Here is a 25981-nt window from a genome sequence, read left to right as displayed (position 1 = left end):
CCCACCTTTCTCAGCTTCTATAACCAGCCAGTAGGTGAGTGTCCTGCAGGTGGGTGGCTCAAAAACCTCTGAGACACAGACAGTGACAGTACAGAGCAGACCAAGAACAGTTACCAAGACAAAGATTGGCACTTCAAGGATTGGACCAAGATGCAAAGATACTGCTGGCATCAATTGAGTGAAGAGATGGGTAGGTGCCAATGTAAGAGTTCGTCCAACAACCTAAAAAGCAGCATGATAACACCAGCACCCAGTGGTCATACATCAGGAAGACTTGATCATCCTAACCCAGAAGAAGCAGAAGAATATGATTTTAAACATAACTTTATGAAGATGTTGGAGACCGTTAAAGAGGAAATGAAAAACTCCCTTCAAAAATGGTGGAAAAGACAAACAAAAAGTAGAAGAAATTAATAGATCTCTCAAAGAAACCCAAAAAACAAAGCAAAAAGAATCGAACAAGTGAAGCAAACAGTTCAAGTCTTGAAGTCTGAAATAGTGGCAATAAATAAACCAAAGGAATTCTGAATATGAAAACTCTGGGTAAATAAATGGGAACTATAGAGGCAAGTATAATGAACAGAATACAAGAGATAGAAGAGAGACTCTCAGGTGTTGAAAATACTATAGAAGAAATTGATTCAGTGGTCAAATAAAACATTAAATCTAACAAATTCTTAACACAATACATCCAGGTAATCTGGGACATTATGAAAAGATCAAACCCAAGAATAATAAGGATAGAAGGAGAAGAACTCCAGTCAAAGGCGCAGAAAATATATTCAACAAAGTCATAGAAGAAAACTTTCCCAACCTAAGGAAGGATATCCCTATGAAAGTACGAGAAGCTTACAGAACAGCAAATAGCCTGAATAAAAAAAAATCCCCTCACCATATAATAATCAAAACACAAAACATATAAAATAAAGAAATAATATTAAGAGCTGCGTAAGAAAAAAGGTCAAATAACATATAAGGTAGACCTATCAGAATTACACCCAACTTCTCAATGGAAACTACAAACTCCAGAAAGTCCTGGGCAGATGTGTTGCAGACACTAAGAGAGCACAGATGCAAGCCCAGACTACTATAACCAGCAAAACTTTCAATCATCACCGATGGAGAAAACAAGATATTCCATGACAAAACCAGATTTAAACAATATCCTTCTACAAATCTAGCTCTACAGAAAGTACTAGAAGGAAAACCCCAGCCCACGGAAGCTAACTGAACCCACAACAAAGACAGTAAACAGATAACCTCACATCAACAAAACTCTAGGAAGGGAAACACACACACTATCACTGAAAAATCATAGCAATTAACAATCATTGGTCCTTGAATTCTCAATATCAAAAGACTCAATTCACCTATAAAAAGGCAGAGGCTAAAAGAATGGACACAAAAGCAGGATCTAGCCTTCTGCTGTATACAAGAAACACACCTCAACCTCAAAGACAGACATTACCTTAGAGTAAAGGCTGGGGGAAAAGATTTTCCAATCAAATGGACTAATAAAGAAGCGGGTATAGCTATCCTAATATGTAACAAAATAGACTTCAAACTAAAATCAATCAAAAGATATGGAGGACACTTTGTACTCATAACAGGAACAATCCATCAAGATGAAGTCTCAATCCTGAACCTATGTCCCAAATACAAGAGCACCCTCTAACGTAAAACAAACATTAATAAAGCTTAAATGGCACATCAAACCCCACACACTAATAGTAGGAGACTTCAATACCCTACTCGCCTGGATGGACAGGTCAACCAGATAGAAACCTATTAGAGAATCAGAGAACTAACAGATATCATGATTCAAATGGAATTAACAGATATCTACAGAACATTCTACCCAAGTGCTAAAGAATATACCTTCTCAGCACCTCATGGATCCTTCTATAATATAGATCACATATTCAGTAATAAAGCAAATCCCAACAGATACCAAAAAAGTGGAGTAACTCCCTGTATCCTATCGGATCCACCATGGTTTAAAATTAGAATTCAACAGCAACACTAATTTCAGAAAACCCACAAACGCATGTAAATTAAACAGTGCTCTATTGAACCACCCCTGGTTTAAGGAAGAAATAAAGAAAGAAATTAAAGACTGATGTGGGATTTCCCTATGTACCATTGATTAATAAAAAAAACTGCTTTCGACCTATAGCAAGGCAGAACTTGGGTAGGCTAAGCTGAATGGTGGGAGAAAGGAGATGGAATCAGGGAGAAGCCATGGAGCCGCCAGAGACAGAGCTAGGAACTTTATCCAGTAAGCCAGAGCCACGTGACAATATACAGAATAATACAAATGGGTTAAAATAATATGAGTTAGCAAATAAGAAGCTAAAGCTAATGGGCCAAGCAATGATTTATAATACAATTTCTGTGAGATTATTTTGGGTCTATTGTAGACGGGCAGCTGGGAACTAACAAGCGACACTTCTCCTACATAAGACTTCCTAGAATTCAATGAAAATTAAGGTTCAGCATACCCAAAGCTATGGTACACTCTGAAAACAGTGCTAAAAGAAAAGTTCATCGAATTAAGTGCCTACATAAATAAAATGGAGAAAGCTCACAGTACTGACTTAACAACACAACTGAAAGCTCTAGAACAAAAAGGCAGACTCACCCAAGGAGTAGAAGATAGGAAATAATCAAACTGAGGGCTGAACTCAACAAAATAGAGACAAAAGCAATACAAATAATCAATAAAACAAAGAGCTGTTTTTTTGGGAAAATCAACAAGATAGACATATCCTTATCTAAAATAACTAAAAGATAGAAAGAGAACATCCAAATTAACAAAATAAGAAATAAAAAGGTGGACATAATAACAGATATTGAGGAAATTCAGAGAATCATTAGGTCATAGTATACAAACATGTACTCTACAAAATTGAAAAATTTAAAAGAAATGGACAATTTCATGGATAAGTACCATATACCAAAATTAAATGAAGACCAGGTGTACAATTTTAATAGACTTATAACCTGCAAGGAAATAGAAGCTGTTATCAAAAGCCCCTCAACCAAAAAAATCCCAGGGCCAAATGGTTTCAGTGTAGAATTCTAGCAGAACTTCAAAGAAGAGCTGATCCCTATCCTCCTCAAAGTGTTCCACATAATAGAAACAGAAAGAACATTGCCAAACTCATTTTATGGGGCTACAGTTACCCTGATATCAATACCATACAAAGACTCAATCAAGAAAGAAAATTACAGACCAGTCTCACTCATAAACATAGATGCAAAAATACTCAGTAAAATAATAACAAGGCAAATGCAAGGACACATCAAAAAATCATCTACTGTGATCAAATAAGCTTCATTCCAGAGATGCAGGGATGGTTCAACACAGAAAATCTATCAATGTAATTAATCATATGAATAAACAGAAATAAAAAAATGATCATCTCTTTAGATGCTGAAAAAGCACTTGACAAAATCCAACACCCTTTTATGATAAAGGTCTTGGAGAGATCAGGGATACAAGAAACATCTAAACATAATAAAAGCAATATACAGTAAGCTGACAGCCAACATCAAATTAAATGGAGAGGAATTCCAAGCGATCCCACTAAAATCAGGAACAAGATGAGACTGCTCACTCTCTCCATATTTATTCAATATAGTTTTTGAAGTTTTGGCTATAGCAATAAGAAAACAAAAGGAGAACAAGGGGCTACAAATTGGAAATGAGGAAGTGGAACTTTAATTATTTACAGGTGATATGACAGTATACATATGTGACCCCAATAATTCTACTAGGGGACTTCTACCACTGAGAAATACCATCAGTAATGTGGTAGGATACAAGATCAACTAAGAAAAATCAGTAGCCCTCCTATATACAAATGATAAAAAAGCTGAGAAAGAAATCAGAGAATCATCACCCTTTACAATAGCCACAAATGACTTAAACTATATTAACCATATATATATATACACACACACACACACACATACACACACATATATATGTGTGTGTATGTGTGTGTATACATATAGGAGGCAACCCTAACCAAAGAAGCAAAAGAGCTTTTTGAGAAAAACATTAAGTATTTGGAGAAAGAAATTGAAGAAGATACCAGAAAATGGAAAGATCTCTCATTCTCTTGGATATGTGGGATCAACATAATAAAATGGCAATCCTACAAAAAGCCATCTATAGAGTCAATGCAATCCCCATCAAAATCCCAACACAATTTTTTCACAGACTTCGAAAGAACAATAACCAACTTTATATGGAAAAATAAAAAACCCAGAATAGCCAAAACAATCCCATACAATAATGTAACATGTGGAAGCATCACCATCCCTGACATCAAGCTCTATTACAGAACTACAGTAATGAAAACAGCTTGGTGTTGGCATTAAAAACAGAGAGATTGACAAATGGAATTGAATTGAAGTCCTTGATGTTAATCCACACACCAATGAACACCTGATTTTTTGACAAAGAAGTTAAAAATATACAATGGAAAAAAGAAAGCATCTTCAACAAATGGTTCTGGTATAACAGGATATCAACATGTAGAAGCATGAAAATTGATCCATATCTATCATCATGCACAAAACTTAAGTCCAAATGTATTAAAGTCCTCCATATAAATCCTACCATACTGAACCTAATAGAAGAGGAAGTGGGAAGTAGCCTTCAATTCATGGGCACAGGAGACCACTTTCTGAATATAACCTCAAGAGGACAGACACTGAGAGCAGCAGTAAATAAATAGGACATCCTGAAACTGAGAAGCTTTTGTAAAGCAAAGAACACAGTCAATAAGACAAAAAGGAAGCCTACTGAATTGGAAAAGATCTTCAACAAACCCATATCAACAGAGGACTGATCTCCAAAATATATAAAGAACTCAAGAAATTAGACATCAAAATTCCAAATAACCCAATTAAAAAGGGGGAGGTGATGTGGGATTCCCCTCTGTATGCTGTGAATATGTTTTATTATCATTGACTAATAAAGAATCTAATTTGTGGCTTTTGCAGTGCAGAATAGAGTAATGTGGGAATTCTAAGCCGAGCTAGAGGAGAAAAGAATGTGGAGTCAGAGAGATGCCATGGAGGTGCCGAAAGAGACAGAGGCCCCAGAACCTTACTGATAAACCATGAGCCTTGAGGTAAAGTATAAAAAATGGAAAATTTGGGTTAATTTAACATATAAGAGTTAGCTAGCAATATGCCTAAGTTACTGGCCAAAACATGTTGTAATTAATATAGTTTCTGTGTTATTATTTTGGGTCTGTGCATCCAGGAACAAATGAGCAACCTCCACATATATTTGGTGTTAGCTGTTGGCTTGCAGTATATTGCGTTTATTATGTTTAGGTATGTTCCTTGTGTCCCTGCTCTCTTCAAGACCTTTATCATGAAGGGATGTTGTACTGAACTAGTGATGTGTGTAAAGTGCATGACATGCCAGAAATAGATTTCCATGCAAGTTAATTTTGCATTTCCCTGTCTCTTACCCAGTATAGAGGATTGTGAGTTGTGATTCTTAAATCTCATAATTTTGCATGATAATTATCAAATTATGAAACTTTACATAAATTCCTATTTTTACCTTGAGTATCTGGCCAAAAAGAGTTTTAGAAAATCAAATTGTCTAATATGATTTTCAAAGTATTGTACACCATGTCTTGCTTTCTTACTGCCTAAGGTGAAAAATGGATATAAGAATGTCCCTTTCTCTCTATCTGAATGTCTTTCCTTCCTTGTTTCTGTCTGTTGCAACTTCATTCAGGCTGACTGCTGTTTAGAACATCTGGTTGTGCACATGTTATCTTCTAATGTATTCTCTATAGTCCTGGATCATCTTCTGAGCCACACCCCTCAATTTATCTTGCTATTTTAACAGACTCCTTTTTATAACCAGCTCCCAGAACTTAATTAAGAATCCAGGGCTTGAATTTTCACTGCCATGTAAACTATCTCACTTGTTTACCCAACGACAGCATCACGTGGAGCTCTTTCTTTCTAAATTGTAGCAATTGAAAAATGAGGAGGAATTGGAGGTTCACTTTTTTATCCTCCTAAAGTTCAAATTTGTCTACCAGGAAGCTTGTAGATGAAAATGGATGATCTGATATTTAAATAACATCTTCAATCTAATGAGCGTTTTTGATTTTTTGAAAACCAACTATTAGAAAAAACTAAACTAAAAACTAACCCTGTCTAATGGAAGAATCTAGGAAAAAACGAAGAATTTAACCTAGGTATAAGTTGGGGCACAATGATTATATGCTTATACAATATACTTGAAGTGAATAACACAAAGTAATTAAAAAGACTTACTTATACATGCTTTTGTAGATTTCATTTTTACCATCGCTAGATAGTGCCAGTTCAAATGTCACAGGAGAATTAATATGATCACATTTTTCAGTACTGTTCAGATTCCATGAAACAGTAGCAGATCTTGTTTGGATATTAGAAATCTAAAATGATAGAAATGCAAGGAATATACTTAAAAATCATGATGTGTAATTTTGAATACAGTCTTTTTCTTCAGTCTTAATTGATATTAGGTGTATCACTCATAGTAGGTGCTGAAATACTGTGATGAAATATCTAGCTATTAATTTTATGTTTAATGGTGCTGCATTGGTTATTATTGCTTGCTGAAGGAGATTACAGAAATTTAACACAGTAAATACTTTCAATGAATCTTCTTTTAAAGAAAACATCACAGTGATTGCGAGGATTAAGAGTGAAAAGGTAAAAGATCACGAACTCTTCAGTTTAGTTACTTACCACAGGCTTTTCAAGGTTGGAACAGCAGGGCTGTGCTCCGTATTCTGTATTGTTTTCTAAACGTAAGAAAAAATTCACATCAAACAATAATAATAATATATTGGCAAAAACAACCCAAAAATTAGATCTATTGTCACCCTTCAAATATATCAGTACAATGAAAAATATGAAGACTTAATTACAACTTACATTAAATATTAAATCAAGAATCTGATAAAAATATGTGTTAAACTCAGCAGGATATTTACAGCGTTCCTCAATTTAAGTAAAATCAGACAGACTAAGTAGGATTGAAATTTGCAATGGTTCATTAGAATACAACCAGAAAAGCATTCAAGGACATGCAAATTTTACAAGATGACACATTTTTTTTTTACTATGTGTATTTGCGTGTGTGTATTCCTTGGAATTTTATCCAGGCCCTTTCACATACTAAAAGAACTCTCTATCACTCAGATGCATTCTTACATTTTCCATGATTTTTTAAAAGGCAGCATAATTATAATTTTGCATACACTAAATGGTCTTCAAAAGAAGAATCAGAGTTCTGTCATTTGCTACAACATATACAAACCCAAAAGATATTTAATAAATAAAATAAGTTAAGCCCAGAAATTAAATACATCATGATCTCAGTTATATGTAGAATTTTGTAGAGTTGAAGGTAACATTACCAGGAGTCGATTGGAAGTTAGAGAATGGGTAATTTCTGAAGAAAGAAAAGAAAATTTTGTATGGGAGAAATAGATTTTTGAGAGCTATTGCATGGCAGGGTGACTCTAGGTAATATAATGTCTATTTTAGTATACTGTATATGCATTTCAGATGTTGCAACATAAAAATTTCCAACCCAAATTCTCTTGAAAGAGTCTATCCCCTTCATTCTCCCTTGGAGATTCCACCTTTAGAGCTTCTGCTGATTCTTCCTCCCAAACCATCTCCCATCCGGTAGCTCAACCAGTTGCTCTTGAGCCCAGTGCCTTGCTCTCTGAGGGTTGGCACAAGGTAATAAAGTGGAGAATGCTTCTGTTGTCTAACTCCTCTACACTGCCCTCCTAGCCACAAGAGCATACTTTCTGTCACCAGCATGAAAGCCCAAGCCGAGATTCCACATTTCATACCCCTATTCATTTTTTCCTTCTATAACGTAAGTCCTATGAACTCATTTCTCATCTTACCCCACTGTCAATTTCCTCTATTAGGAGGGGGCTTGCTTCATAAACTTGCATCGGTACTATGTATTTCTTGACTATCAAATTATCTTCAATTTATCCTTCTGTGTTAGACGGCACCTGAGGGTGACTCCCTCACATCCCTCAATCCTGTTTTTGTCTCTAAAATCAGCCCTATTATATAGGACACAGGCCACCTGACATTTGCCCAACACCATTACCTGGAACTCATTTCTCTTAGACTTCCTTCTTGATTTATCTCAGTTCTGAAGCATCCATTTTCCTCTGCCAGGCGGCAGGGACTTAAACCCATCACTTCTTACCTCCTTATGAATATCCTAATGCCCACAAACTCCCCCAACAATACCATGCTTGTCCTACACGTTTGAAAGCTCAATGTCCCTATCACCTTATACAAGACCTTTAGACAGTTCCTAATCTACTCACGTATACCCAACCTTCTACTATTTACTTTTTAAAAAGTTTTTTAAATTTATTTTTTGTGTTTTTGAGACAGGGTTTTTCTATGAAACAGTCCTGCCTGTCCTGGAACTTGCTCTGTAGACCAAGCTGGCCTCAAACTCACAGAGATCCACCTGCCTCTGCCTTCCGAGTGCTAGAATGAAGGGCATGTGCCCCCACCACCTGGCCCTTCTACTATTTTCTCACAGATCCCCAGGCATCAGTTCTCTTTTCAGTCTTGGGCTCAATGTTGCCTTCTTCACCATTATCCTCTAGCAAATCTTGGAACTTTCTCCTTTCACTTTGACCATCCCTGAATCTAACTTCTCTCAGAGACTTACCTGGATTGCTCTCCACAGAGATTTGATGATGGCTCCTACCACTTGGGAAAAGTTCTTCAAGGGCACTCTGTTCCTGTTCAGTCTTCTCTCCTCTCTCTTGCTTACACTCTCCCTCTTTCTCCTCCCAAGTATTCTCGTCTTCCGACAACATTCTACTATATGACATAGTTCAACTGTTGTGAACTCGATACCAGTTCCTAAGACTGAGAGAGCCCTTCTTGCAGTCTGAAGTCTCAGAGACTACTTCCTGCTACAGGTCTCCAGCGTTGTGCGCCTCTCCTAACCTTTTTATGCTGCATTCAAAGATGATCTCATGGTCATCTGGTTTCCACTCCAGACACAGTCACAAGTTCCATCACCCTGAAACAGGCCCTCAGGAAGTTCTGCCCTTGGGCTCCCCACCCCTCCTGACCTTTCTTTACCTTTACCTCTGTAGTGATCATAACCAGGTCTTAGTTCTTCAAGCCCAACCAGTATTTCTTTAAACAAATTGAAGTATATATCAACGTGGCCCCTTATGCCACAATGTTCTAGAAACTGCCATCCTGCTCATCCCTAGACTTTTCAAAGTTACTTTTCCCTCAACATCTTTTTTTTTCTCCTCTCACCTGTGTGCAACATGAGTAGCCATCTTTCACTCTCCTGCACTTCCTCCTTTTGCTCCGAGTCTTGTTACACCACGCTTTTCTAAACTGTAGTTTCTCTCCAGCCCTGCCCTTCACTCATCCCTAGCTACTCTTCTCTCAAATACAGATAACTTCTTTCTTGTAGCCCAATACTTCACAATTACTCTAGGACAATGGAGGGCTCATTAAGGTTTTTTTTACCACCTCCCATTCCTAGACCTTTGGATTGGTTCATTGAAGGTAGTTTTCTCAGGGAAGGCCCTTATTGTGCTAGCTATGATAACAATTTGAGATTGTTATTTTAACTGGTACCATGGGGTACCATGATGATCTTGACTGCTTCCCTCAGCTGCTGGTAGAGGCAGCTTCTCTCTTTTATCAGACTAATTTTCAACAGGCAGAATTCTTTGCACTCACTATGGTCCTAAACCTAGGTATATACACCACAATTAGCATCTACACTCATTCTCAGTATACCTATGATATAATTCATTCAAGCACTTCAACTTGGAGAATGTAGTGTTTTCTCACTTCAACGAATACCTTGTTATTACCAGGAAACTCATCCCTGTCTCCTTGAAGCAACCCCATTGCTAAATGTTCCACTTTGGGGCAAAGACTGCCTAATCCTGGGACTGCTGGTTGGCCAAGAGCTAGGATGTACCCCACTGTCTTTCCCCTTTGACTCCTTTTCTCTCATTTTCAAACTTATTATGATAAACAGCTCAGATGGTGTGGGAGGTCCTTTCCTCTATGTGTTGCTTTTATTGGTTAATGAATAAAGAACTGCTTTGAGCCTATGGCAGGGGCAGACAGAACTAGGCTGGAAAAACTAAGCTGAATGCTAGAGGAAGAAGAGCAGAGTCAGAGAGATGACATGGAGTCTCCAGTAGAGTTAGATGCTGAAAACTTTACCCGGTAAGCCACAGCCACATGGTGATATACAGATTAATAGAAATGGGTTAAATTAATATACGAGTTAGCCAATAACAAGCTAGAGCTAATGGGACAAGCAGTGATTTGATTAATACAGTTTCTGTGGGATTATTTTGGTTCTGGGTGGCTGGGACAAACAAGTGGCTTCCTTCAACACTCAGATCCCTAAAGACAACCTTTGAGAAGCTTACTAGTATCTTAACAATGTAGTACCTCTTCAACTAAAAAACCTTTTCTTCCTCCAAGAAAGTCACTGATACCTTCTAGGCCACTTTCCCCTCTGAAATGTCCTTAGTAAATGTGTTCATTTCACTCTTTTATGGAAGAGAACTTACAGGATCTCTATAAACAGTGTAACATCTGTCATAGGGTCTCTTTATGAGCTACTATTAGGTTCTCACCTTTCTCAACTCATCTATGTATGGTTCAACTCATACATCCCAAAAGCCACGTCAATTACTTCCTGGTAGTAGTGGGAGTTGACACTTTCACAGGTTTGGTAGAGGCTTTCCCCACTACTAAAAAATTTACTTCCAGTGTGGCCTCTAGGCTACTAAGCAAAATCTTTTCTCACTTATGGGTACAGGCCTTCCATTTAATTTGAAAATGGCTCTGAATTTGCTTTTCAAATAACTCAATGGATCAACTGTGCCCTAAGAATTTCTTTTTTTTTTATTGAGAAAAGGAAGAAAAAAAAAACAAGTTTCCACCTCCTCCCAGCCTCCCATTTCCCTCCCCTTCCTCCCACCCTTCTCCCCCTCCTCCCATCCTTCTCCCCCTCCTCCCACTCCTCTCCCCCTCCCTCTCCAGTCCAAAGAGCAGTCAGGGTTCCCTGCCCTGTGGTAAGTCCTAGGTCCTCCCCCCTCTGTCCATATCTAGGAAGGTGAACATCCAAACTGGCTAGGCTCCCACAAAGCCAGCACATTGCCTAGGATCAAAACCCCGTGCCATTGTCCTTGGCTTCTCATCAGCCCTCATTGTTCGCCATGTTCAGAGAGTCCAGTTTTTTTTTTATTGCGAAAAGAAGAAAAAAAAACATAAACAAAAAACAAGTTTCCACCTCCTCCCAGTCTCCCATTTCCCCTCCCCTCCTCCCACCCTTCTCCCCCTCCTCCCACCCTTCTCCCCCTCCTCCCACCCTTCTCCCCCTCCTCCCACCCTTCTCCCCCTCCTCCCACCCTTCTCCCCCTCCCCCCACTCCTCTCCCCCTCCCTCTCCAGTCCACAGAGCAGTCCGGGTTCCCTGCCCTGTGTTAAGTCCTAGGTCCTCTCCGTCCATATCTAGGAAGGTGAACATCCAAACTGGCTATGCTCCCACAAAGCCAGCACATTAAGTAGGATCAAAACCCCCTGCCATTGTCCTTGGTGTCTCATCAGCCCTCATTGTTCGCCATGTTCAGAGAGTCCGGTTTTATCCCATGCTTTTTCGGTCACAGTCCAGCTGGCCTTGGTGAGCTTCCCGTAGATCAGCTCCACTGTCTCAGTGGGTGGATGCACGCCTCGTGGTCCCGAATTCTTCCCATGCTTTTTCAGTCATAGTCCAGCTGGCCTTGGTGAGCTCCCAGTAGATCAGCTCCACTGTCTCAATGCCCAAAGAATTTCTATAGTCCTTATCATTTCCAGTCCTTTGGGAAAGGAACGAGTGTGTGTGTGTGTGTGTGTGTGTGTGTGTGTGTGTGTGTGTGAGAGAGAGAGAGAGAGAGAGAGAGAGAGAGAGAGAGAGAGAGAAAGAGAGAGAGAGAGAGAGAGGGGAGAGAGGCATCTTCAAAACAATCTAGCTTGCTTCTCCAGCTACACAGGACTGGATTTTTTCCTGCCCTTAGCATTACTCAAATTTCCTGAGGTTATCTATAACCCCCTCATTCCCAGTCCTTCTGAGTTTAATGTATAGGCACTCCCTTTTGCCCACACCTCCTTCTAATTTGAACCCATCAAAAGATCCTCCTTCTTCACATCACTATTTTACTTTCTTAAGACCCTGCTGTAGTCCTTTATTAATTCCCACACCCCCAATCCAATTCCTAACCCACTAGACTTCTCCTTGCTTCTTGTATCTTGCGATGTTGTTTTCATTTTTGTTTCGGTGAGCCCTCTAAAGCCCATATATGAGAGTCCACATTGGCTCCTTCTAACCACCCCTATCTCATCCAAATGTTAAGATTGCTCCCATTGGTACCAGTTGTCCTCCATAAAGAAAGTCCCCTCTGCCCCTGGGAATCCGAATACAGTTACTAAATAATCTTCCACCTGCACAGGACCTACCTTGATCTGCCTCATCTGCATCCTAGAGGATATGGAGTGATGCATCCACTCCTGTCTACTCCCTAACCCTGTCGCTGACCTTTGTCATGTCCCTCCCTCTCAGACAGGATTCTGGGTTCTGACCTAAACCTGACTGTTTCACTGCAGATTTCCTGAAAACCTTTAATGATGCCATCCACTCATCTCATTGGTTCTGACATCACTTGCCTCCAGTAACCAAGGCTTTCCTGAGACCTATCACTGCCTAGCTCTCTTCAGAATTGCGATTCCACCATGCCCGACAGGAAGCTGATGAATCTGAGTAGACGCATGAGGATGGCTGGAATGGAGATAAAGATTTCTGCAAATAGGCCACCAAAATTAGTTTCCAGAGATTTGCCTCTCCATAACTTCCTCAGTGTCTCTTCATTGGCAGCAATAAAAAGGCCTTTGCCTGACCTGCCAAGACTGCCTATGCAACTCCTGACCAATCTCGCCCATTTCCTTGGATTTCGGCAACTTTGAATCTGATCATTGCGACCTTACACTTACCACTCTTGCTCCAACTCACTGCATTAACATACCTTTCCTTGTTTGATCTGAAGAACTTAGAACAACTGAACATCCAACCACAATCCAGATCAGTTGACTGCCAAGGAAGAGATTTGCTTTCTGACGTCTTCCTCTGTCTTACTTTCCCCAGCCTCTATTCATCTTCTGTCCTTTTCTTCCCTAAAATCTTCTGCTCTTGTTATTAAATTTATACACATAATGGCTCTTAAATTCTTTCCCTAAGATATTTTCAACTTATCCTTGGATTTGTCCCCTCCATACTGTCCTGCCACCCATATGCTGTCTCTCACAGCCCTAGCCTTTGGACCCTCCACTCCCCTCTGCACACTCACTCCTAACACCAAATATGGGCACTCAGGGAAGCTCTTCCATATATACTGCTATGCATTTTCCACTGCCTGGCATACACCACTGGAATCTTTAGGATTTGCAGCTCCCAAGGACACATGTGTCTTTCTGTTAACTGTACAAGGGTCTGTACTCTTAACTTCCTTGTGTTCCCAATCTCAACCTTCCCTCCTGACACACAAACCTCTTTCCATGTCTTGACATCTGTTAATACATACTGGACTGTGAAGGTGATCATCATCCTTGAAATCTTGGGGGTTCTGATGAAAGTTGGTATGGGGAACTCCAACCTGCGAGTAACCCTTCACCTGTTAACACCTCTTTTCAAACAAGTATTAGGGTCTCAAAGATGTTACATATCAGCTCCTGCCATTTCAAGACCATATCTGTTCCCTAGCTGCTGCTCCTGTGCAGGGTATCAGTATCCTGGAGTCCACCCATAGGTCTCTATGTGCACTTCTGAAAGAACAGTTCTATTTCTTTATCAGAAAGTCAGCTCTGGTAGAGATGGACCATAAAGGATAAGGAATAGAGCCACTGCCTTTCTGCAGGTCCCCACTCAGGGTTAGCATCTTCATTGTCCCAGATGTTTTCCTTTCTGTCTCTTTTATCCTCATCATCCTGTGTTCCTCTGCCTTCCTGCTTATGAACCTCTTCCATAAGTTTTAGTTTAAAGAACCACTTTAGTTCCTTCCAGGGCAGTGAACTCTCAAGAACACCCAAAGCTATGCTTTTCTTTGAGACCCCTCTTTCGAGGACTAATGGCCCTTGCCTAGCAGGAGGTACCATGAGAGACTTGGTTTCTCTGGCTTTCTACTGAGACTGAATTGAGTTTCAAGTCTCATGATCAAGTTGTCTTGAAACCAGTCCCATTTTTTTCTGTTTTGAGGCTGTCAACTGATGAATGAAGGTACCCAGGATGCTTTGCCCCCACAACATCTGAGTCCACAGAACACGGGGTAATTTTGATGATATGTGTCAAAACCATGTTCTTTCTTTTGGATTCAGTTGAAATTGATTAATCCTGTTGTAATTCACTATCAGGGAAGAACTACAGGAGTTTCCTTCCTTTTGAAGTCAATAAAGGACAATGTGAAATTCCCCCAATCACACCCTTATTTACCATTTTCTTCCAGGACCTTATCCATATAGACTCATTTCTTGCCTTTCCCTGCTCTCCCTTTTGCTTACCAGGGAGGGCATTACACTATAAACTTGGGGCATTTCAAATTGTCCTCTCATGCTACGCTGTAATGATGGAGACCCTCATTTATTCCTTGATCTTAACTGAGGCTCCTAGCATGACCACCCTTGTATAAGACATAAATTTGTACAGAATTACCCGTCATCACCAGTTGTCTCTCATCTCTCACAAACCTTTCTTAACACATTTTGATAACAAAATACTCATTTCTCCCCTTAGAGCTCTAGGTATCAATGCCATCATGTTTCATTAACTTGTTTCTGTTAGTATTATTTCTGAGAACTCCCTCCACAGCATGCCTGTCCTTACATTCTGGAAACCCAAGGGTCCTACTCCTTGTGCGCCCAACCTTCTAGTAGTCCTTAGCCCTGAGGTCATCCTTTCTCAAATACCTACTGGTTACTACTTCACATGGTTCTTCTTCACCATTACCTTCCTCTTCAAGTCCTGTGATATTTTCCCTGACACTGACTCAATTTCTTCTAATAACTTACCTTGACTAACCTCTCACAGGGATTCTTAGAGTCCACTGCTTTGGACTAACTTTGTCAAAGCCTCTTTTCTCCCCCCCAGCACCCTTCTTCAAGACATAGAAGGGTTCCTCCTGTTCTTCCTCCTCCTATCCCCTCTTATGGGGCCATCAGTTGGGTTAACTGTTCATTGGTTCCCACAAACTCTGTGGTCCCCACCCCTTATTTCCTCCTTTCTCACCTGTCTGCCTCCATACCACCAAAACCTCATATCACCCTGTTAATCTCAAGGGGGCTTCTTCACCATGTGTTTTTCTCCTTTGCCTCCTTCACAGCATCTGAATCAGGTCTAGTCAACAACTGAATTAATCCCAACCTGTAGGCTGCTTCTGTAAACACACTGATGCTATGTGTCATTGCTTGCGTATTTAGTCTGTAACTTCAGGCAACTATTATTCCCCACAGCCTTCAAGCTATTTTTCATCCATTTGTTTTTTCCTGTCCTCACCTCTATTTCCTCCTTTTGCCTCCAGTCTTGTCCCAAGGGCTATCTATCCCCTATAAACTCAGTACAGTTCTGCCCTCAGGTATCCCTACTACCCCGCTCCCAGTCACGACTGCATGCTTCTTATGAGCCTCACATACCTCACAATTAATCCCTGAGGGTAGATGAGGCCCTTAAGTTTGTTTACCAACATAATACCACTTCCAATTCTGAGACACTGGATAAGTTGATTGATGTTAGAACCCTCAAGGTTCCCCCTTGTTGTGTTCCCATTGTTGAGTGATATCATGAGAATCTCGACTGCTTCCATTCTCCGTGAGTGGAGGAGACAAACTTCCTCTTTCCTAAGACCACTCCTCAGCAGGCATAGCTTCCTGCAGTCAATCATCAGGGTCTTACCACAGCCTGGAACACTGCTGTCATCATCTATCATGACTCTCTATACACCTATAGCATCACTCATTCCATCTTCTAGATCTGAAGAGAATCACATTTCCTTACACCAAAACCATCACCATTATCAATGAGAGGCTTCTCTTCTCCCCCTGGAAGTATCCATTTTTGCCCCAAAGGGACGCTATTACATACTGCAAAGGTCATCAGACAGGCAAAGGCTTTGGCACCTTTGGGAATTGAATGACCCATTGCTGGGTTGCCCTAGCAGTCTAGGGCCCGGATATTTCACTATCTCTTTCCTTTGTACACATTGCTTCTCTCCTCACCCCGCCCCATCTCACAGGCAGAAATTCAACCAGAGCTTGATTTTCAGGATCCTTTCTGGAACCTCACCAGAAGACCTAGCTTTGTATCCCAAGATTGCATACTGGAAGAGAAGAAGGACTGATGGAATCCTCTCTGATCCCCTTCCCAGTCTCTCCTTGCTCTTTCTACTCTCCCTCCCCCTCAGTCAGTGGTCCTCACTTAAATACCTGAACCAGACTGTATTACTATCCATCAGCGAAATCCAGTAACTCCTTTTTGTTTGCCTCATTTTGGTACTGTGTTCACATGTACCTGGTGACGGATCAGGCTTTCCTGTCCCATATCTGTTTGACTTTCTTCAACAGGGAAACTGTACTATGCCCAGTAGAAAAACCCTAAAATCGAGTATGTGCATGGCATCGCTGGAGTTGAGGCTAAGATTTCTCAAATCAGGCCACTGTAATGAACTTTCAGAGGTTTCTGACCTGCCTGAAATCCTCTCAACATCTCCTCAGGAGGCCATAGCAAAGGCACTTTGCTTGGCCTGCCAAGTCACCCTTGGAGACATCTAGTCCTCTATGTACAACTGCACCCTCACTATGCTTTCTCCCTTCAACTTTATTAATCTCTACTCACTCTTTAAACACATGGTCTCTCTATGTATTCCTGGTTGTCCTTGAACTCACTGTGTAGACCAAGCTGTCACTGAACTCATAGAGATCCGCCGGCCTCTGCCTCCTGAATTGAAATTAAAGTGGTGCTCCGCCAAGCCCAGCCTCACACACACCTCTCTCTCTTCAGTCTGCTGAACTCCTTAGATGAACCAAACTCTCAAACCTTTAAGTAATCAGAGACCCAAGCCTGACCCCTCAGCTTCCAACGAAGAGCTCTGTTCTGACTTTCCTTCCTCATGTCTTACTTTCCCATCCCTATTTCCCTTCTGTCCATCTCCACCTGATATTTCATTCATGCCACAACTTCTCTGAAATCCTATTATTGTAAAATCCATTAACTTCAACTTAACATTGGAAGTGTCCCTGTCCAGAATATCATTCCCCTTTTTGTACCCTGTCACAGTCCTAGCCTTTGGACCTTCCATCTCCCTCTGGCACATTCACTCTTAACACCAAATGTGAACACTCGGAAAGTTCTTCCAGATATCCTGCTTTGACGTTTCCACTGCTTGACCTACACCTCTGGAAACTTTTAGATTTGTAGCTCCCAGGCATTCATGTTTCTTCCTGTTAAAAGTACAAGGGTTTGCACTCGTACGTTTCTCTGCCTCCTAATCTCACTCTTCCCTCCTGACACACAAATCTCAACCTATACCTTGACCTCTGAGAGGACATAGTGGTCTGTGAAGGTAATTTTCCTTTTAGTAATCTTGGGGGTTCTGATGAATGTGGGTATCGGGGCCTCCAACCTGTGAGTACGCCCTCACCAGTTAACACTTCAAACAAGTATTAGAGTCTCAAAGATGTTGTACATCAGCTCCGGGCAGTTCAAGACCAGATCTGATCCCTGGTGCCGCTGCCATGCAGTATACTGGATGTCAGTATTCTGGAAGCTACCCATAGGGTGAATTGTGCACTTCTGAAAGAACAGTACTACTTTTTTTTTTTAAATCAGGAAGTCAACTTTGTTAAACATGGACCATAAAGAACAAGGGATAGAACCAGTTCCTTTCTATGCCCAACTCATGGTTGACATCTCCATTGTCCTGGCTCTTTTGATTTGCCACCTCCTTCTTCCTGATTATCCTCTCTGCTTCCCTTGCTTACTAACCTCTTCCAGAAGTTTTGGTTCACACAAACAATTTCATTTCTTTTAGCAGAGTGAACTCACAAGAACACCTCAAGTATGTCCTCTTGTTGGACACCCTTCAGTCCAGGTCTATCGCCCCTCCCTAGCAAGAAGTACCATTAGAGACTTGGTTTACCTGTCTTCCCACTGGGACTGAATTGAGTGACAAGTCTCATGATCAACTTGTCTTGAAAGCAGTCCCATTTCTTCTGTGCTGAGGCTGTCAACTGATGAATAAAGTTACCTAGGATGCTTTACCCCTTATCATCTGAGCTCATAGAACACAGGGTGCTTGTGATGGTATATAACAAGACCATATCCTTTCTTTTGGGTCCAGTTGCAATTGACAAATTGACTATCAGGGAACAACTACAGGAGTTTCCTTCCTTGTGCTGACATGAAAGGCGAACATGGGATTCTGACCATCACACACTTATTTACTCTCTTCTTCTATGACCTTATCCACATGCACTCATTTCTTGTCTTTCCCTTCTCTCCCTTTTGCTTACAAGGAAGGTTATTACTTCATAAACTAGGAGCCTTTCAAAATATCTTCTGGGTTGTAGCTGATGTTGACCCCCATTCATTCATTGACCTTAACTGAGACTCCTATGGTGACACTATTGATGAGACATAAAGTTGTCCAGAATTACACAGTACCACATTCATTCTCACATCTTTCTCAGTAACCCTACTGAATATATTTTGATAGCCTAATACCCATCCTGCTCCTTTAGGGCTATGGGTATCAACCCAATCATTTTTCATTTTCTTTTTTCTGTCAGTTTCACTTCTGAGAACTCTCTCCAAAGCATGGCTATCTTCACAGTCTGGAGAGCCAAGTGTTCCTCCTAATTGTGAGACCATTCACCTAATAGTTCTCAACCCTGAGTCTCTTCTTTCTAATATACCACCTGGACACCTCTTCACAATCTTGAACCTCCTAGGGATCTTTCTTTACCATTCCCTTCACCTCAAGTCATGAGACATTTTCCCTGACTTCTGACTCAAGTTTGTTCCAACAACTTACCTTTGCCTGCCCTCCCACAGAGATTCTAAGGGTCGACTGCTTTTGACAATCTTTCCCAAAGTTTTTTTTTTTCTCCTCACCAGCACCCCTCTTCGAGACAGAGAAGAGCTGCTCCTTTACTTCCTCCTCCTACCCTTTCATACAGGGCCTTCAGATGGGTTAACTCCTCAGTTGTTCCCACACACCCAGTGGTCCCCATCCCTCCTTTCTCACACATCTGCCCCCACACCATCAAAAATTCACTTGACTCTTTTAATTTCAAGGGGGCTTCTTCACCATGTGCTTTTCACCTTGGCCTCCTGCACAGCCTCTGAATCAGGTCTTAGTTCTTCTAGCCCACTGCTGGAATTTGTCCCAACCTGTAGCCTGTTTCTCTACGCAAACAGACGCTATATATTTGACCTGTTGCCTTCTGTCCTTAACTCATGGCAACTGCTATTCATCACAGCTGTCAAACTGTCATCCATCTGTTTTTTCCTGTCCTCTCCTCTATTTCCTCCTTTGCCTCCAGCCTTGTCACATTGGATTTCTCTCCCTTACAAAGTCTGTACAGCTCTGCTCTCAAGTATCCCTGACACTCTGCTCATAGCCACAGACGACACTCTTCTTCTGACACACGTATACCTCACCATTACTCCCTGACAGTAGTTGAGGCCCTGAAAGTTTTTCACCAGAACAATACCAATCCCATTTCTGGAAGCCTGGATAAGTTGATTGATGGTAAAGGGTCTTTCTCGTTGGGATCCCATTGTTCGGTGATATCATGAAAATCTCAATTCCTTCCATTCTCAGTGAGTGTAGCGGGCAAGTTTCCTCATTCCTAAGTGAACTCCTCAGCAGGCAGATCTCACTGCTTCTGCTTGAGTCCTACCCTCAGCCTGGAACACTGCCATCATTGTCTATCATGACTATACACCTATAGCATCATTCATTCCATCTCCTAGATTTGGAGAGAATCACATTTCCTTACCCCAAAGGCCATTACCAATGTCAATGGGAGACTTTCACCACCCCCTTCCTTGAAGTATCCGTATTGTCACAAAGGGATGCTATTCTCCACTGCAAGGGCCATCAGACAGCAAAGGCTTTGGCATTCTTGGGAGTTGAATGACCCATCCTTGTGTTGTTCTAGCATTTTAGGGTTAGGATATTCTCCACTATCTCTTTACTTTGTATACATCATTTCTCTCCTCAACTTAGTTCACAGAGGCAGAAATCTACCAGAGCTTGAATTTCAGGAACCCTTCTGGTGTACCTCACCAAAAGTATGCACCTTGGTATTGCTTGACTGCATCCCAGAGGACAAGGAGGACTAATGTCTTACTCTCTGATCCTTTTCCTGGTCTGTCCCTGTTTTTTCTGTTTTCACTCCCCCTCAGACAGGGGCCCTTATTTCCATATCTCAACCAGACTACCCACCAATCTTGTGAAGTCCTGTAACTCCTCCCTGTTCTCCTCACGTTGGTAGTGTGTTCACATGTCCCTGCTTGCAGATTGGGCTTTCCTGCAATTTGTGTTTTCTCAAGAGGCAGACTGCACTATGACCAGTAGAAAAACTCTGAAATTGATTATGTGCATGGGATGATGGTTGGAGTTTTGGCAAAGACTTCTGCAATCAGGCCACTATGATTAATTTCCAGAGCTGTCTTACCTGCTACAACCCCCTCAACATCTCTTCAGGAGTCCATACCAAAGGCACTTTTGCTGGCCTGCCAAGTCGTCTTTGGTAGCATCTACTCCCCTTTTTACAACTGCACTCTCACTATGCTTTCTCCTTTCCACTATATCAACTTCCACTCTCTCTTAAAAGACAGGGTCTCTCAATGTAGTTGTGGCTGTCCTAGACTCACTATGTAGACTAGGCCTCCACTGAACTCTCAGAGATTCACCTGCCTCTGCCTCCAGAATGCTTGGATTAAACTTGTGCTCCCCCAATCCCAACCAATCAACACACTTCTTTCTCTTCAGTGTGGTGAAACTGTCCTACCCACCAAACTGTCAAACCTTTCATCAATCAGAGATCATAATCTGATGCCTCAGCTTGCAAGGAAGAGGTCACTGCCCTGCCCTTCCTTTCCCATGTGTTACTTTTCCCACCTCTGGTCTTCCTCTGTCCCTTTCCAACTCCCTGTCCAACTGATATTTGATTCTTATCTATGATTTCTCTGAAATTGTAATTTTCTAAAATCCATTAACTTCAATTTAACCTTAGAAGTGTCCTCTCCAGGATTTGGACTCCCTCTAGGACACTCTCTCTTAACACCAAATGTGGACACTCAGGGAAGCTCTTCCAGATACCCTGGTTTGACCTTTTCACTGCCTGGCATATACCACTGGAATCTGAAAGATTGTCAGCTCACAGGGTTGAACGTGTCTTTCTTTTCATTGTACAAGGGTGTGTACTCTTAACTTCCTCATCCTCCCAATCTCACTCTTCCCTCCTGACACACAAACCTCAATCCATATCTTAACCTCATTAGTGTTGGTTGAGTTGTTGGGGATTTCTGTCCTGTCCAGTTCCCACAATCATTAAGTCCCAAAGAAATCACACAAAGGTCTACATTAGTTATAAACTGATTGGCCCATTAGCTCAGTGTTCTTATTAACTCTTATAACTTATATTAGCCCATTATTCTTATCTATGTTAGCCACATGGCTTGGTACCTTATTCAGTGAGACAGTTACATCTTCCTTCTTCTGTGGCTGGGAAAGGTCTGCGTCCTCTTCACAGCATTCTCCTGTTCTCTTTGACCCGCCTTTACTTCCTGTCTGGTTGTCCCACCTATACTTCTTGTCTGGCTACTGTCCAACAAGGTTTATTTAAAATGTAATTGACAGAATACAGATAATTGTCCCACACATTAGGGCATAATTGACTGTAAAGGTGATGGTTTGGGAACTTCCAACTTGTGAGTAATCCTTCACCAGTTAACAATTCATTCAAAAATATTAGAATCTCAAAGATGTTGTGCATCAGCTGCTGGCAGTTTTAGAGCAGATTATGATTCTTGGCTGCTGGTCCCATACAGGATGTCATATCCTGGAAGCCACCCATAGGGCAATATGTGCACTTCTGAAAGAATAGTTCTATTTCTTATCAGTAAGTCTGCTCTGGTAAAGATGGAGTACAAAGAATAAAAAATAGAGACACTTCCATTTTGCAAACCCCCAACTCAGGATTTGCATCTTCCTTGGTCTGGATGTTTCCCTTTGCTGCCTCTTTCATCCTCCTCCTCTGCTTCCCTTGCTTACTAACCTTTTCCAGAAGTTTTGGTTCACACAAACAATTTCATTTCTTTTAGCAGAGTGAACTCACAAGAACATCTTGAATATGTCCACTTCTTTGACACCCTTCATTCTATCACCCCTTCATAGTAGGAAGTACCATGAGAGACTTGGTTTCCCTGTCTTCCCACTAAGACTGAATTGAGTGACAAGTTTCATGATCAACTTGTCTTGAAAGCAGTCCTATTTCTTCTGTGCTGAGGCTGTCAACTGATGAATAAAGTTACCCAGGATGCTTTACCCCTTATCATCTGAGCTCATAGAACACAGGGTGCTTGTGATGGTATATAACAAGACCATGTCCTTTCTTTTGGGTCCAGTTGCAATTGATAAATTGACTATCAGGGAACAACTACAGGAGTTTCCTTCCTTGTGCTGACATGAAAGGCGAACATGGGATTCTGACCATCACACACTTATTTACTCTCTTCTTCTATGACCTTATCCACATGCACTCATTTCTTGTCTTTCCCTTCTCTCCCTTTTGCTTACAAGGAAGGTTATTACTTCATAAACTAGGAGCCTTTCAAAATATCTTCTGGGTTGTAGCTGATGTTGACCCCCATTCATTCGTTGACCTTAACTGAGACTCCTATGGTGACACTATTGTATGAGACATAAAGTTGTCCAGAATTACACAGTACCACATTCATTCTCACATCTTTCTCAGTAACCCTACTGAATATATTTTGATAGCCTAATACCCATCCTGCTCCTTTAGGGTTATGGGAATTAACCCAATCATGTTCCATTACTTTTTTTTCTATTAGTATCTTTTCTGAGAACTCCCTCCAAAGCAAGCCTATCCTTACAATCTGGAAAGTCAAGCATTTCTACTAATTGTGAGACCTAGTACTCCTCAATCCCGAGTCCCTCCTTTCTCAAATAACCACTGGTCATTTCTTCACAGTCTTGGACCTTTGGAGTTATTTCTTCACAATTGCCTTCAAGCTCAAGTCCTGTGGCATTTTGCCTGACTTCTGACTCAAATTTCTTCCATCAACTTAACTTGACTGACATTCCCCAGGATTCTTAGAGTCCACTGTTTTGGACTAACATTACCAAAGTCCCCCTTCTCCCACAGCACCCTTCTCTAAGACATAGAAGAGCTGCTCCTGTACTTCATGCTCCTACCCCTTCATACAGGGCCTTTAGTTGGGTTAACTGTTCATTGGTTCCCACATATTAATGCCCCATCCCTTATTTCCTTCTTTCTCACCCGTCTGTTTCTGCTGCATCAAAAAATCACTTCACTCTCTTAATCTTAAGAGTGCTTTCATTAATGTGGGACTCCCTTCTATTTGCCTTGAATACCATTGGTTAATAAAGTAACTGTCTTGGCCTGTGATAGGCCAAAAGAATAAAGCTAGGTGGGGAAAACTAAACTGAATGCTGGAAGAAGGAAGGCGGTGTCAAAAAGAAGCCATGTAGCCCTGCCAGAGATGGATGCCAGAATGTTAGCTGGTAAGCCACAGCCATGTGGGAATATACAGATTACTAGAAATGTGTAAAATTAAGATATAAATGTTAGCTAATAAGAAGTTAGAGCTAATGGACCAAGAAGTGATTTAAATAATATAGTTTCTGTGTGATTAGTTTGGATCTGAGCTGCTGAGCAGCTGGAAACCAATGAGTAGCTCTTTCTTCAACAAATTGGTGCCCACATGGCCAGCTAAAATCCACGTAAAATCTGAGAGGACTTGAAAAGGAATTCTAGACACCAAAAAAACCTTTAGTTGCATTTATTTTCTCCAATGGGTTTTGCTTGCTGGCAGCATGCTGTGGCTCTTTTAAGAGAGGTTTTCCTGATTCAACAATAGCAGAAAAAAAAGCCATGGTTTTGAAGTTTTGGCTTCCTGGTTTGCCAGAATAAATGACTCTGGCTCTTTTGGGAAGTTCTGCTATGGAGCACTTGAATGTGGTTTGTGGACCAGGTGCTTTTATGCCTGCTTGGGAAAGTAGCTGAGACCATGCCCACAGCTCAGGGCCCCTCCTACCACCCCACCTGGGGAGGTGGTGGGATCAGGACTGCTAGGAGTGCACAGGCAGGAGAGCATGGCAGATTCCTGTTGTCTGAGGTTTTCTGTCCTGCCCAGTTCCTGCAATTATTAAGTCCCAAAGAAATCACACAGAGGTCTACATTAACTATAAACTGATTGGCCTCTTATAACTTATATTAGCCCATTATTCTTGTCTAAGTTAGCTACGTAGCTTGGTACCTTATTAGGTGATGTAGTCACATCCTGCTTCTTCTGTGGCTGGGTCAGGACTGCGGACCAAGCTTTCTTCTTCCCAGAATTCTCCTGTTCTCATTAACCCGCCTCTACTTTCTGTCTGGTTCTTTTGCCAATACTTCCTGCCTTGCTACTGGCCAATCAGTGTTTATTTAAAATATAACTGACAGAATACAGATCATTGTCCCACACCAGATTCCTGCCGCCATACACAGAGACCTGTTTTGTTATATGTAATGTTACTATGTTAAAGTTAAAACCTTCTTTTTTTATCTAAACAAAAGGGGAGGTGATGTGGGATTCTCCTCGCTATGCTGTGAATACTACTGGTTAATAAAGAAACTGTCTTGGCCTGTGATAGGTCAAAAGAATAGAGCTAGGCACAGAAAACTAAACTGAATGCTAGGAGAAGGAAGGTGGTGTCAGAAAGAAGCCATGTAGCCCCACAGAAGACGGACACTGGAACTTTACCTGGTAAGCCACAGCCACGTGGCAATCCACAGAATACTAGAAATGGCTTAAATTAAGATATGTGTTAGACAATAAGAATATAGAGCTAATGGGCTAAGCAGTGTTTTAAATAATAGTTTCTATGTGATTATTTTGGATCTGAGTGGCTGAGCAGCAAGGGCACCAACAAGGGGCTCTCACTCCAAAGTTTCTTCACCATGTTCTTCTCACATTTGCCTCCTGCACAGAATCTGGATCAGGTCTTAGTTCTTCTAGCCAACTTCTGTAATTAGCTCCAACATGTAGCCTGTTTCTGTAAACACACTGATGCTGTATATAAGCCCTGTCTCCTTACGTCTCTAACTTCAGGCAACTGTTATTCCCCACAGGTTTCAAACTATCTTTTATCACTCTGTTTTTTTCCTGTCCTCGCCTCTGTTTCTTCCTTTTGCCTCCAGTCTTGTCCCAACAGCTTTCTATCTGCTACAAAGTCAGTACAGTTCTGCCCTCAGGTATCCCTACCACCCTGTTTCCAGTCACAGACAGCATGCTTCTTATGACTTGCACCCCCCTAATTAATCCATGACGGTAGATGAGGTCCTTAAGGTTCTTCACCAACACAATACCATTGCCAATTCTGTGACCCTGGATAAGTTGATTGATGGTAGACCTCTCATGGTTCCCCCTTGTTGGGTTTCCATTTTTGAGTGATATCGTGAGAAGAGAATTTCATCTGCTTCCATTCTCCATAAGTGGAGGAGGCAAGCTTCCTCCTTCCTAAGATCATTTCTCAGCAGGCAGAGCTTATTGCACTCACAGG

The 25981-nt window shown here is 41.2% G+C and overlaps 1 protein-coding gene across 1 annotated transcript in view; it reads right to left on the bottom strand.

The window, feature by feature from the left end:
* Positions 1 to 7899, bottom strand: part of LOC121444810 (fibronectin type III domain containing protein 3C1-like) — a 28725-nt gene extending 20826 nt beyond the window's left edge. The window contains exons 1-3 of the mRNA XM_041646716.1: positions 7854 to 7899; positions 6781 to 6836; positions 6322 to 6464 (exon numbers count right to left, since the gene is read on the bottom strand). Of these exons, the coding sequence (XP_041502650.1) occupies positions 6322 to 6464; positions 6781 to 6836; positions 7854 to 7899 (245 nt within the window). The remainder of the gene's footprint in view (positions 1 to 6321; positions 6465 to 6780; positions 6837 to 7853) is intronic.
* Between the last annotated feature and the right edge of the window lie 18082 nt (positions 7900 to 25981).

The sequence above is a fragment of the Microtus oregoni genome, unplaced genomic scaffold (genome assembly GCF_018167655.1).
Source record: "Microtus oregoni isolate MIOR12 unplaced genomic scaffold, Mior012 000142F_ref0000161, whole genome shotgun sequence".
NCBI lineage: Eukaryota > Metazoa > Chordata > Mammalia > Rodentia > Cricetidae > Microtus > Microtus oregoni.
Note: the sequence above shows the minus strand (reverse complement) of the source record. Positions and strands in the feature narration are given on the sequence as shown.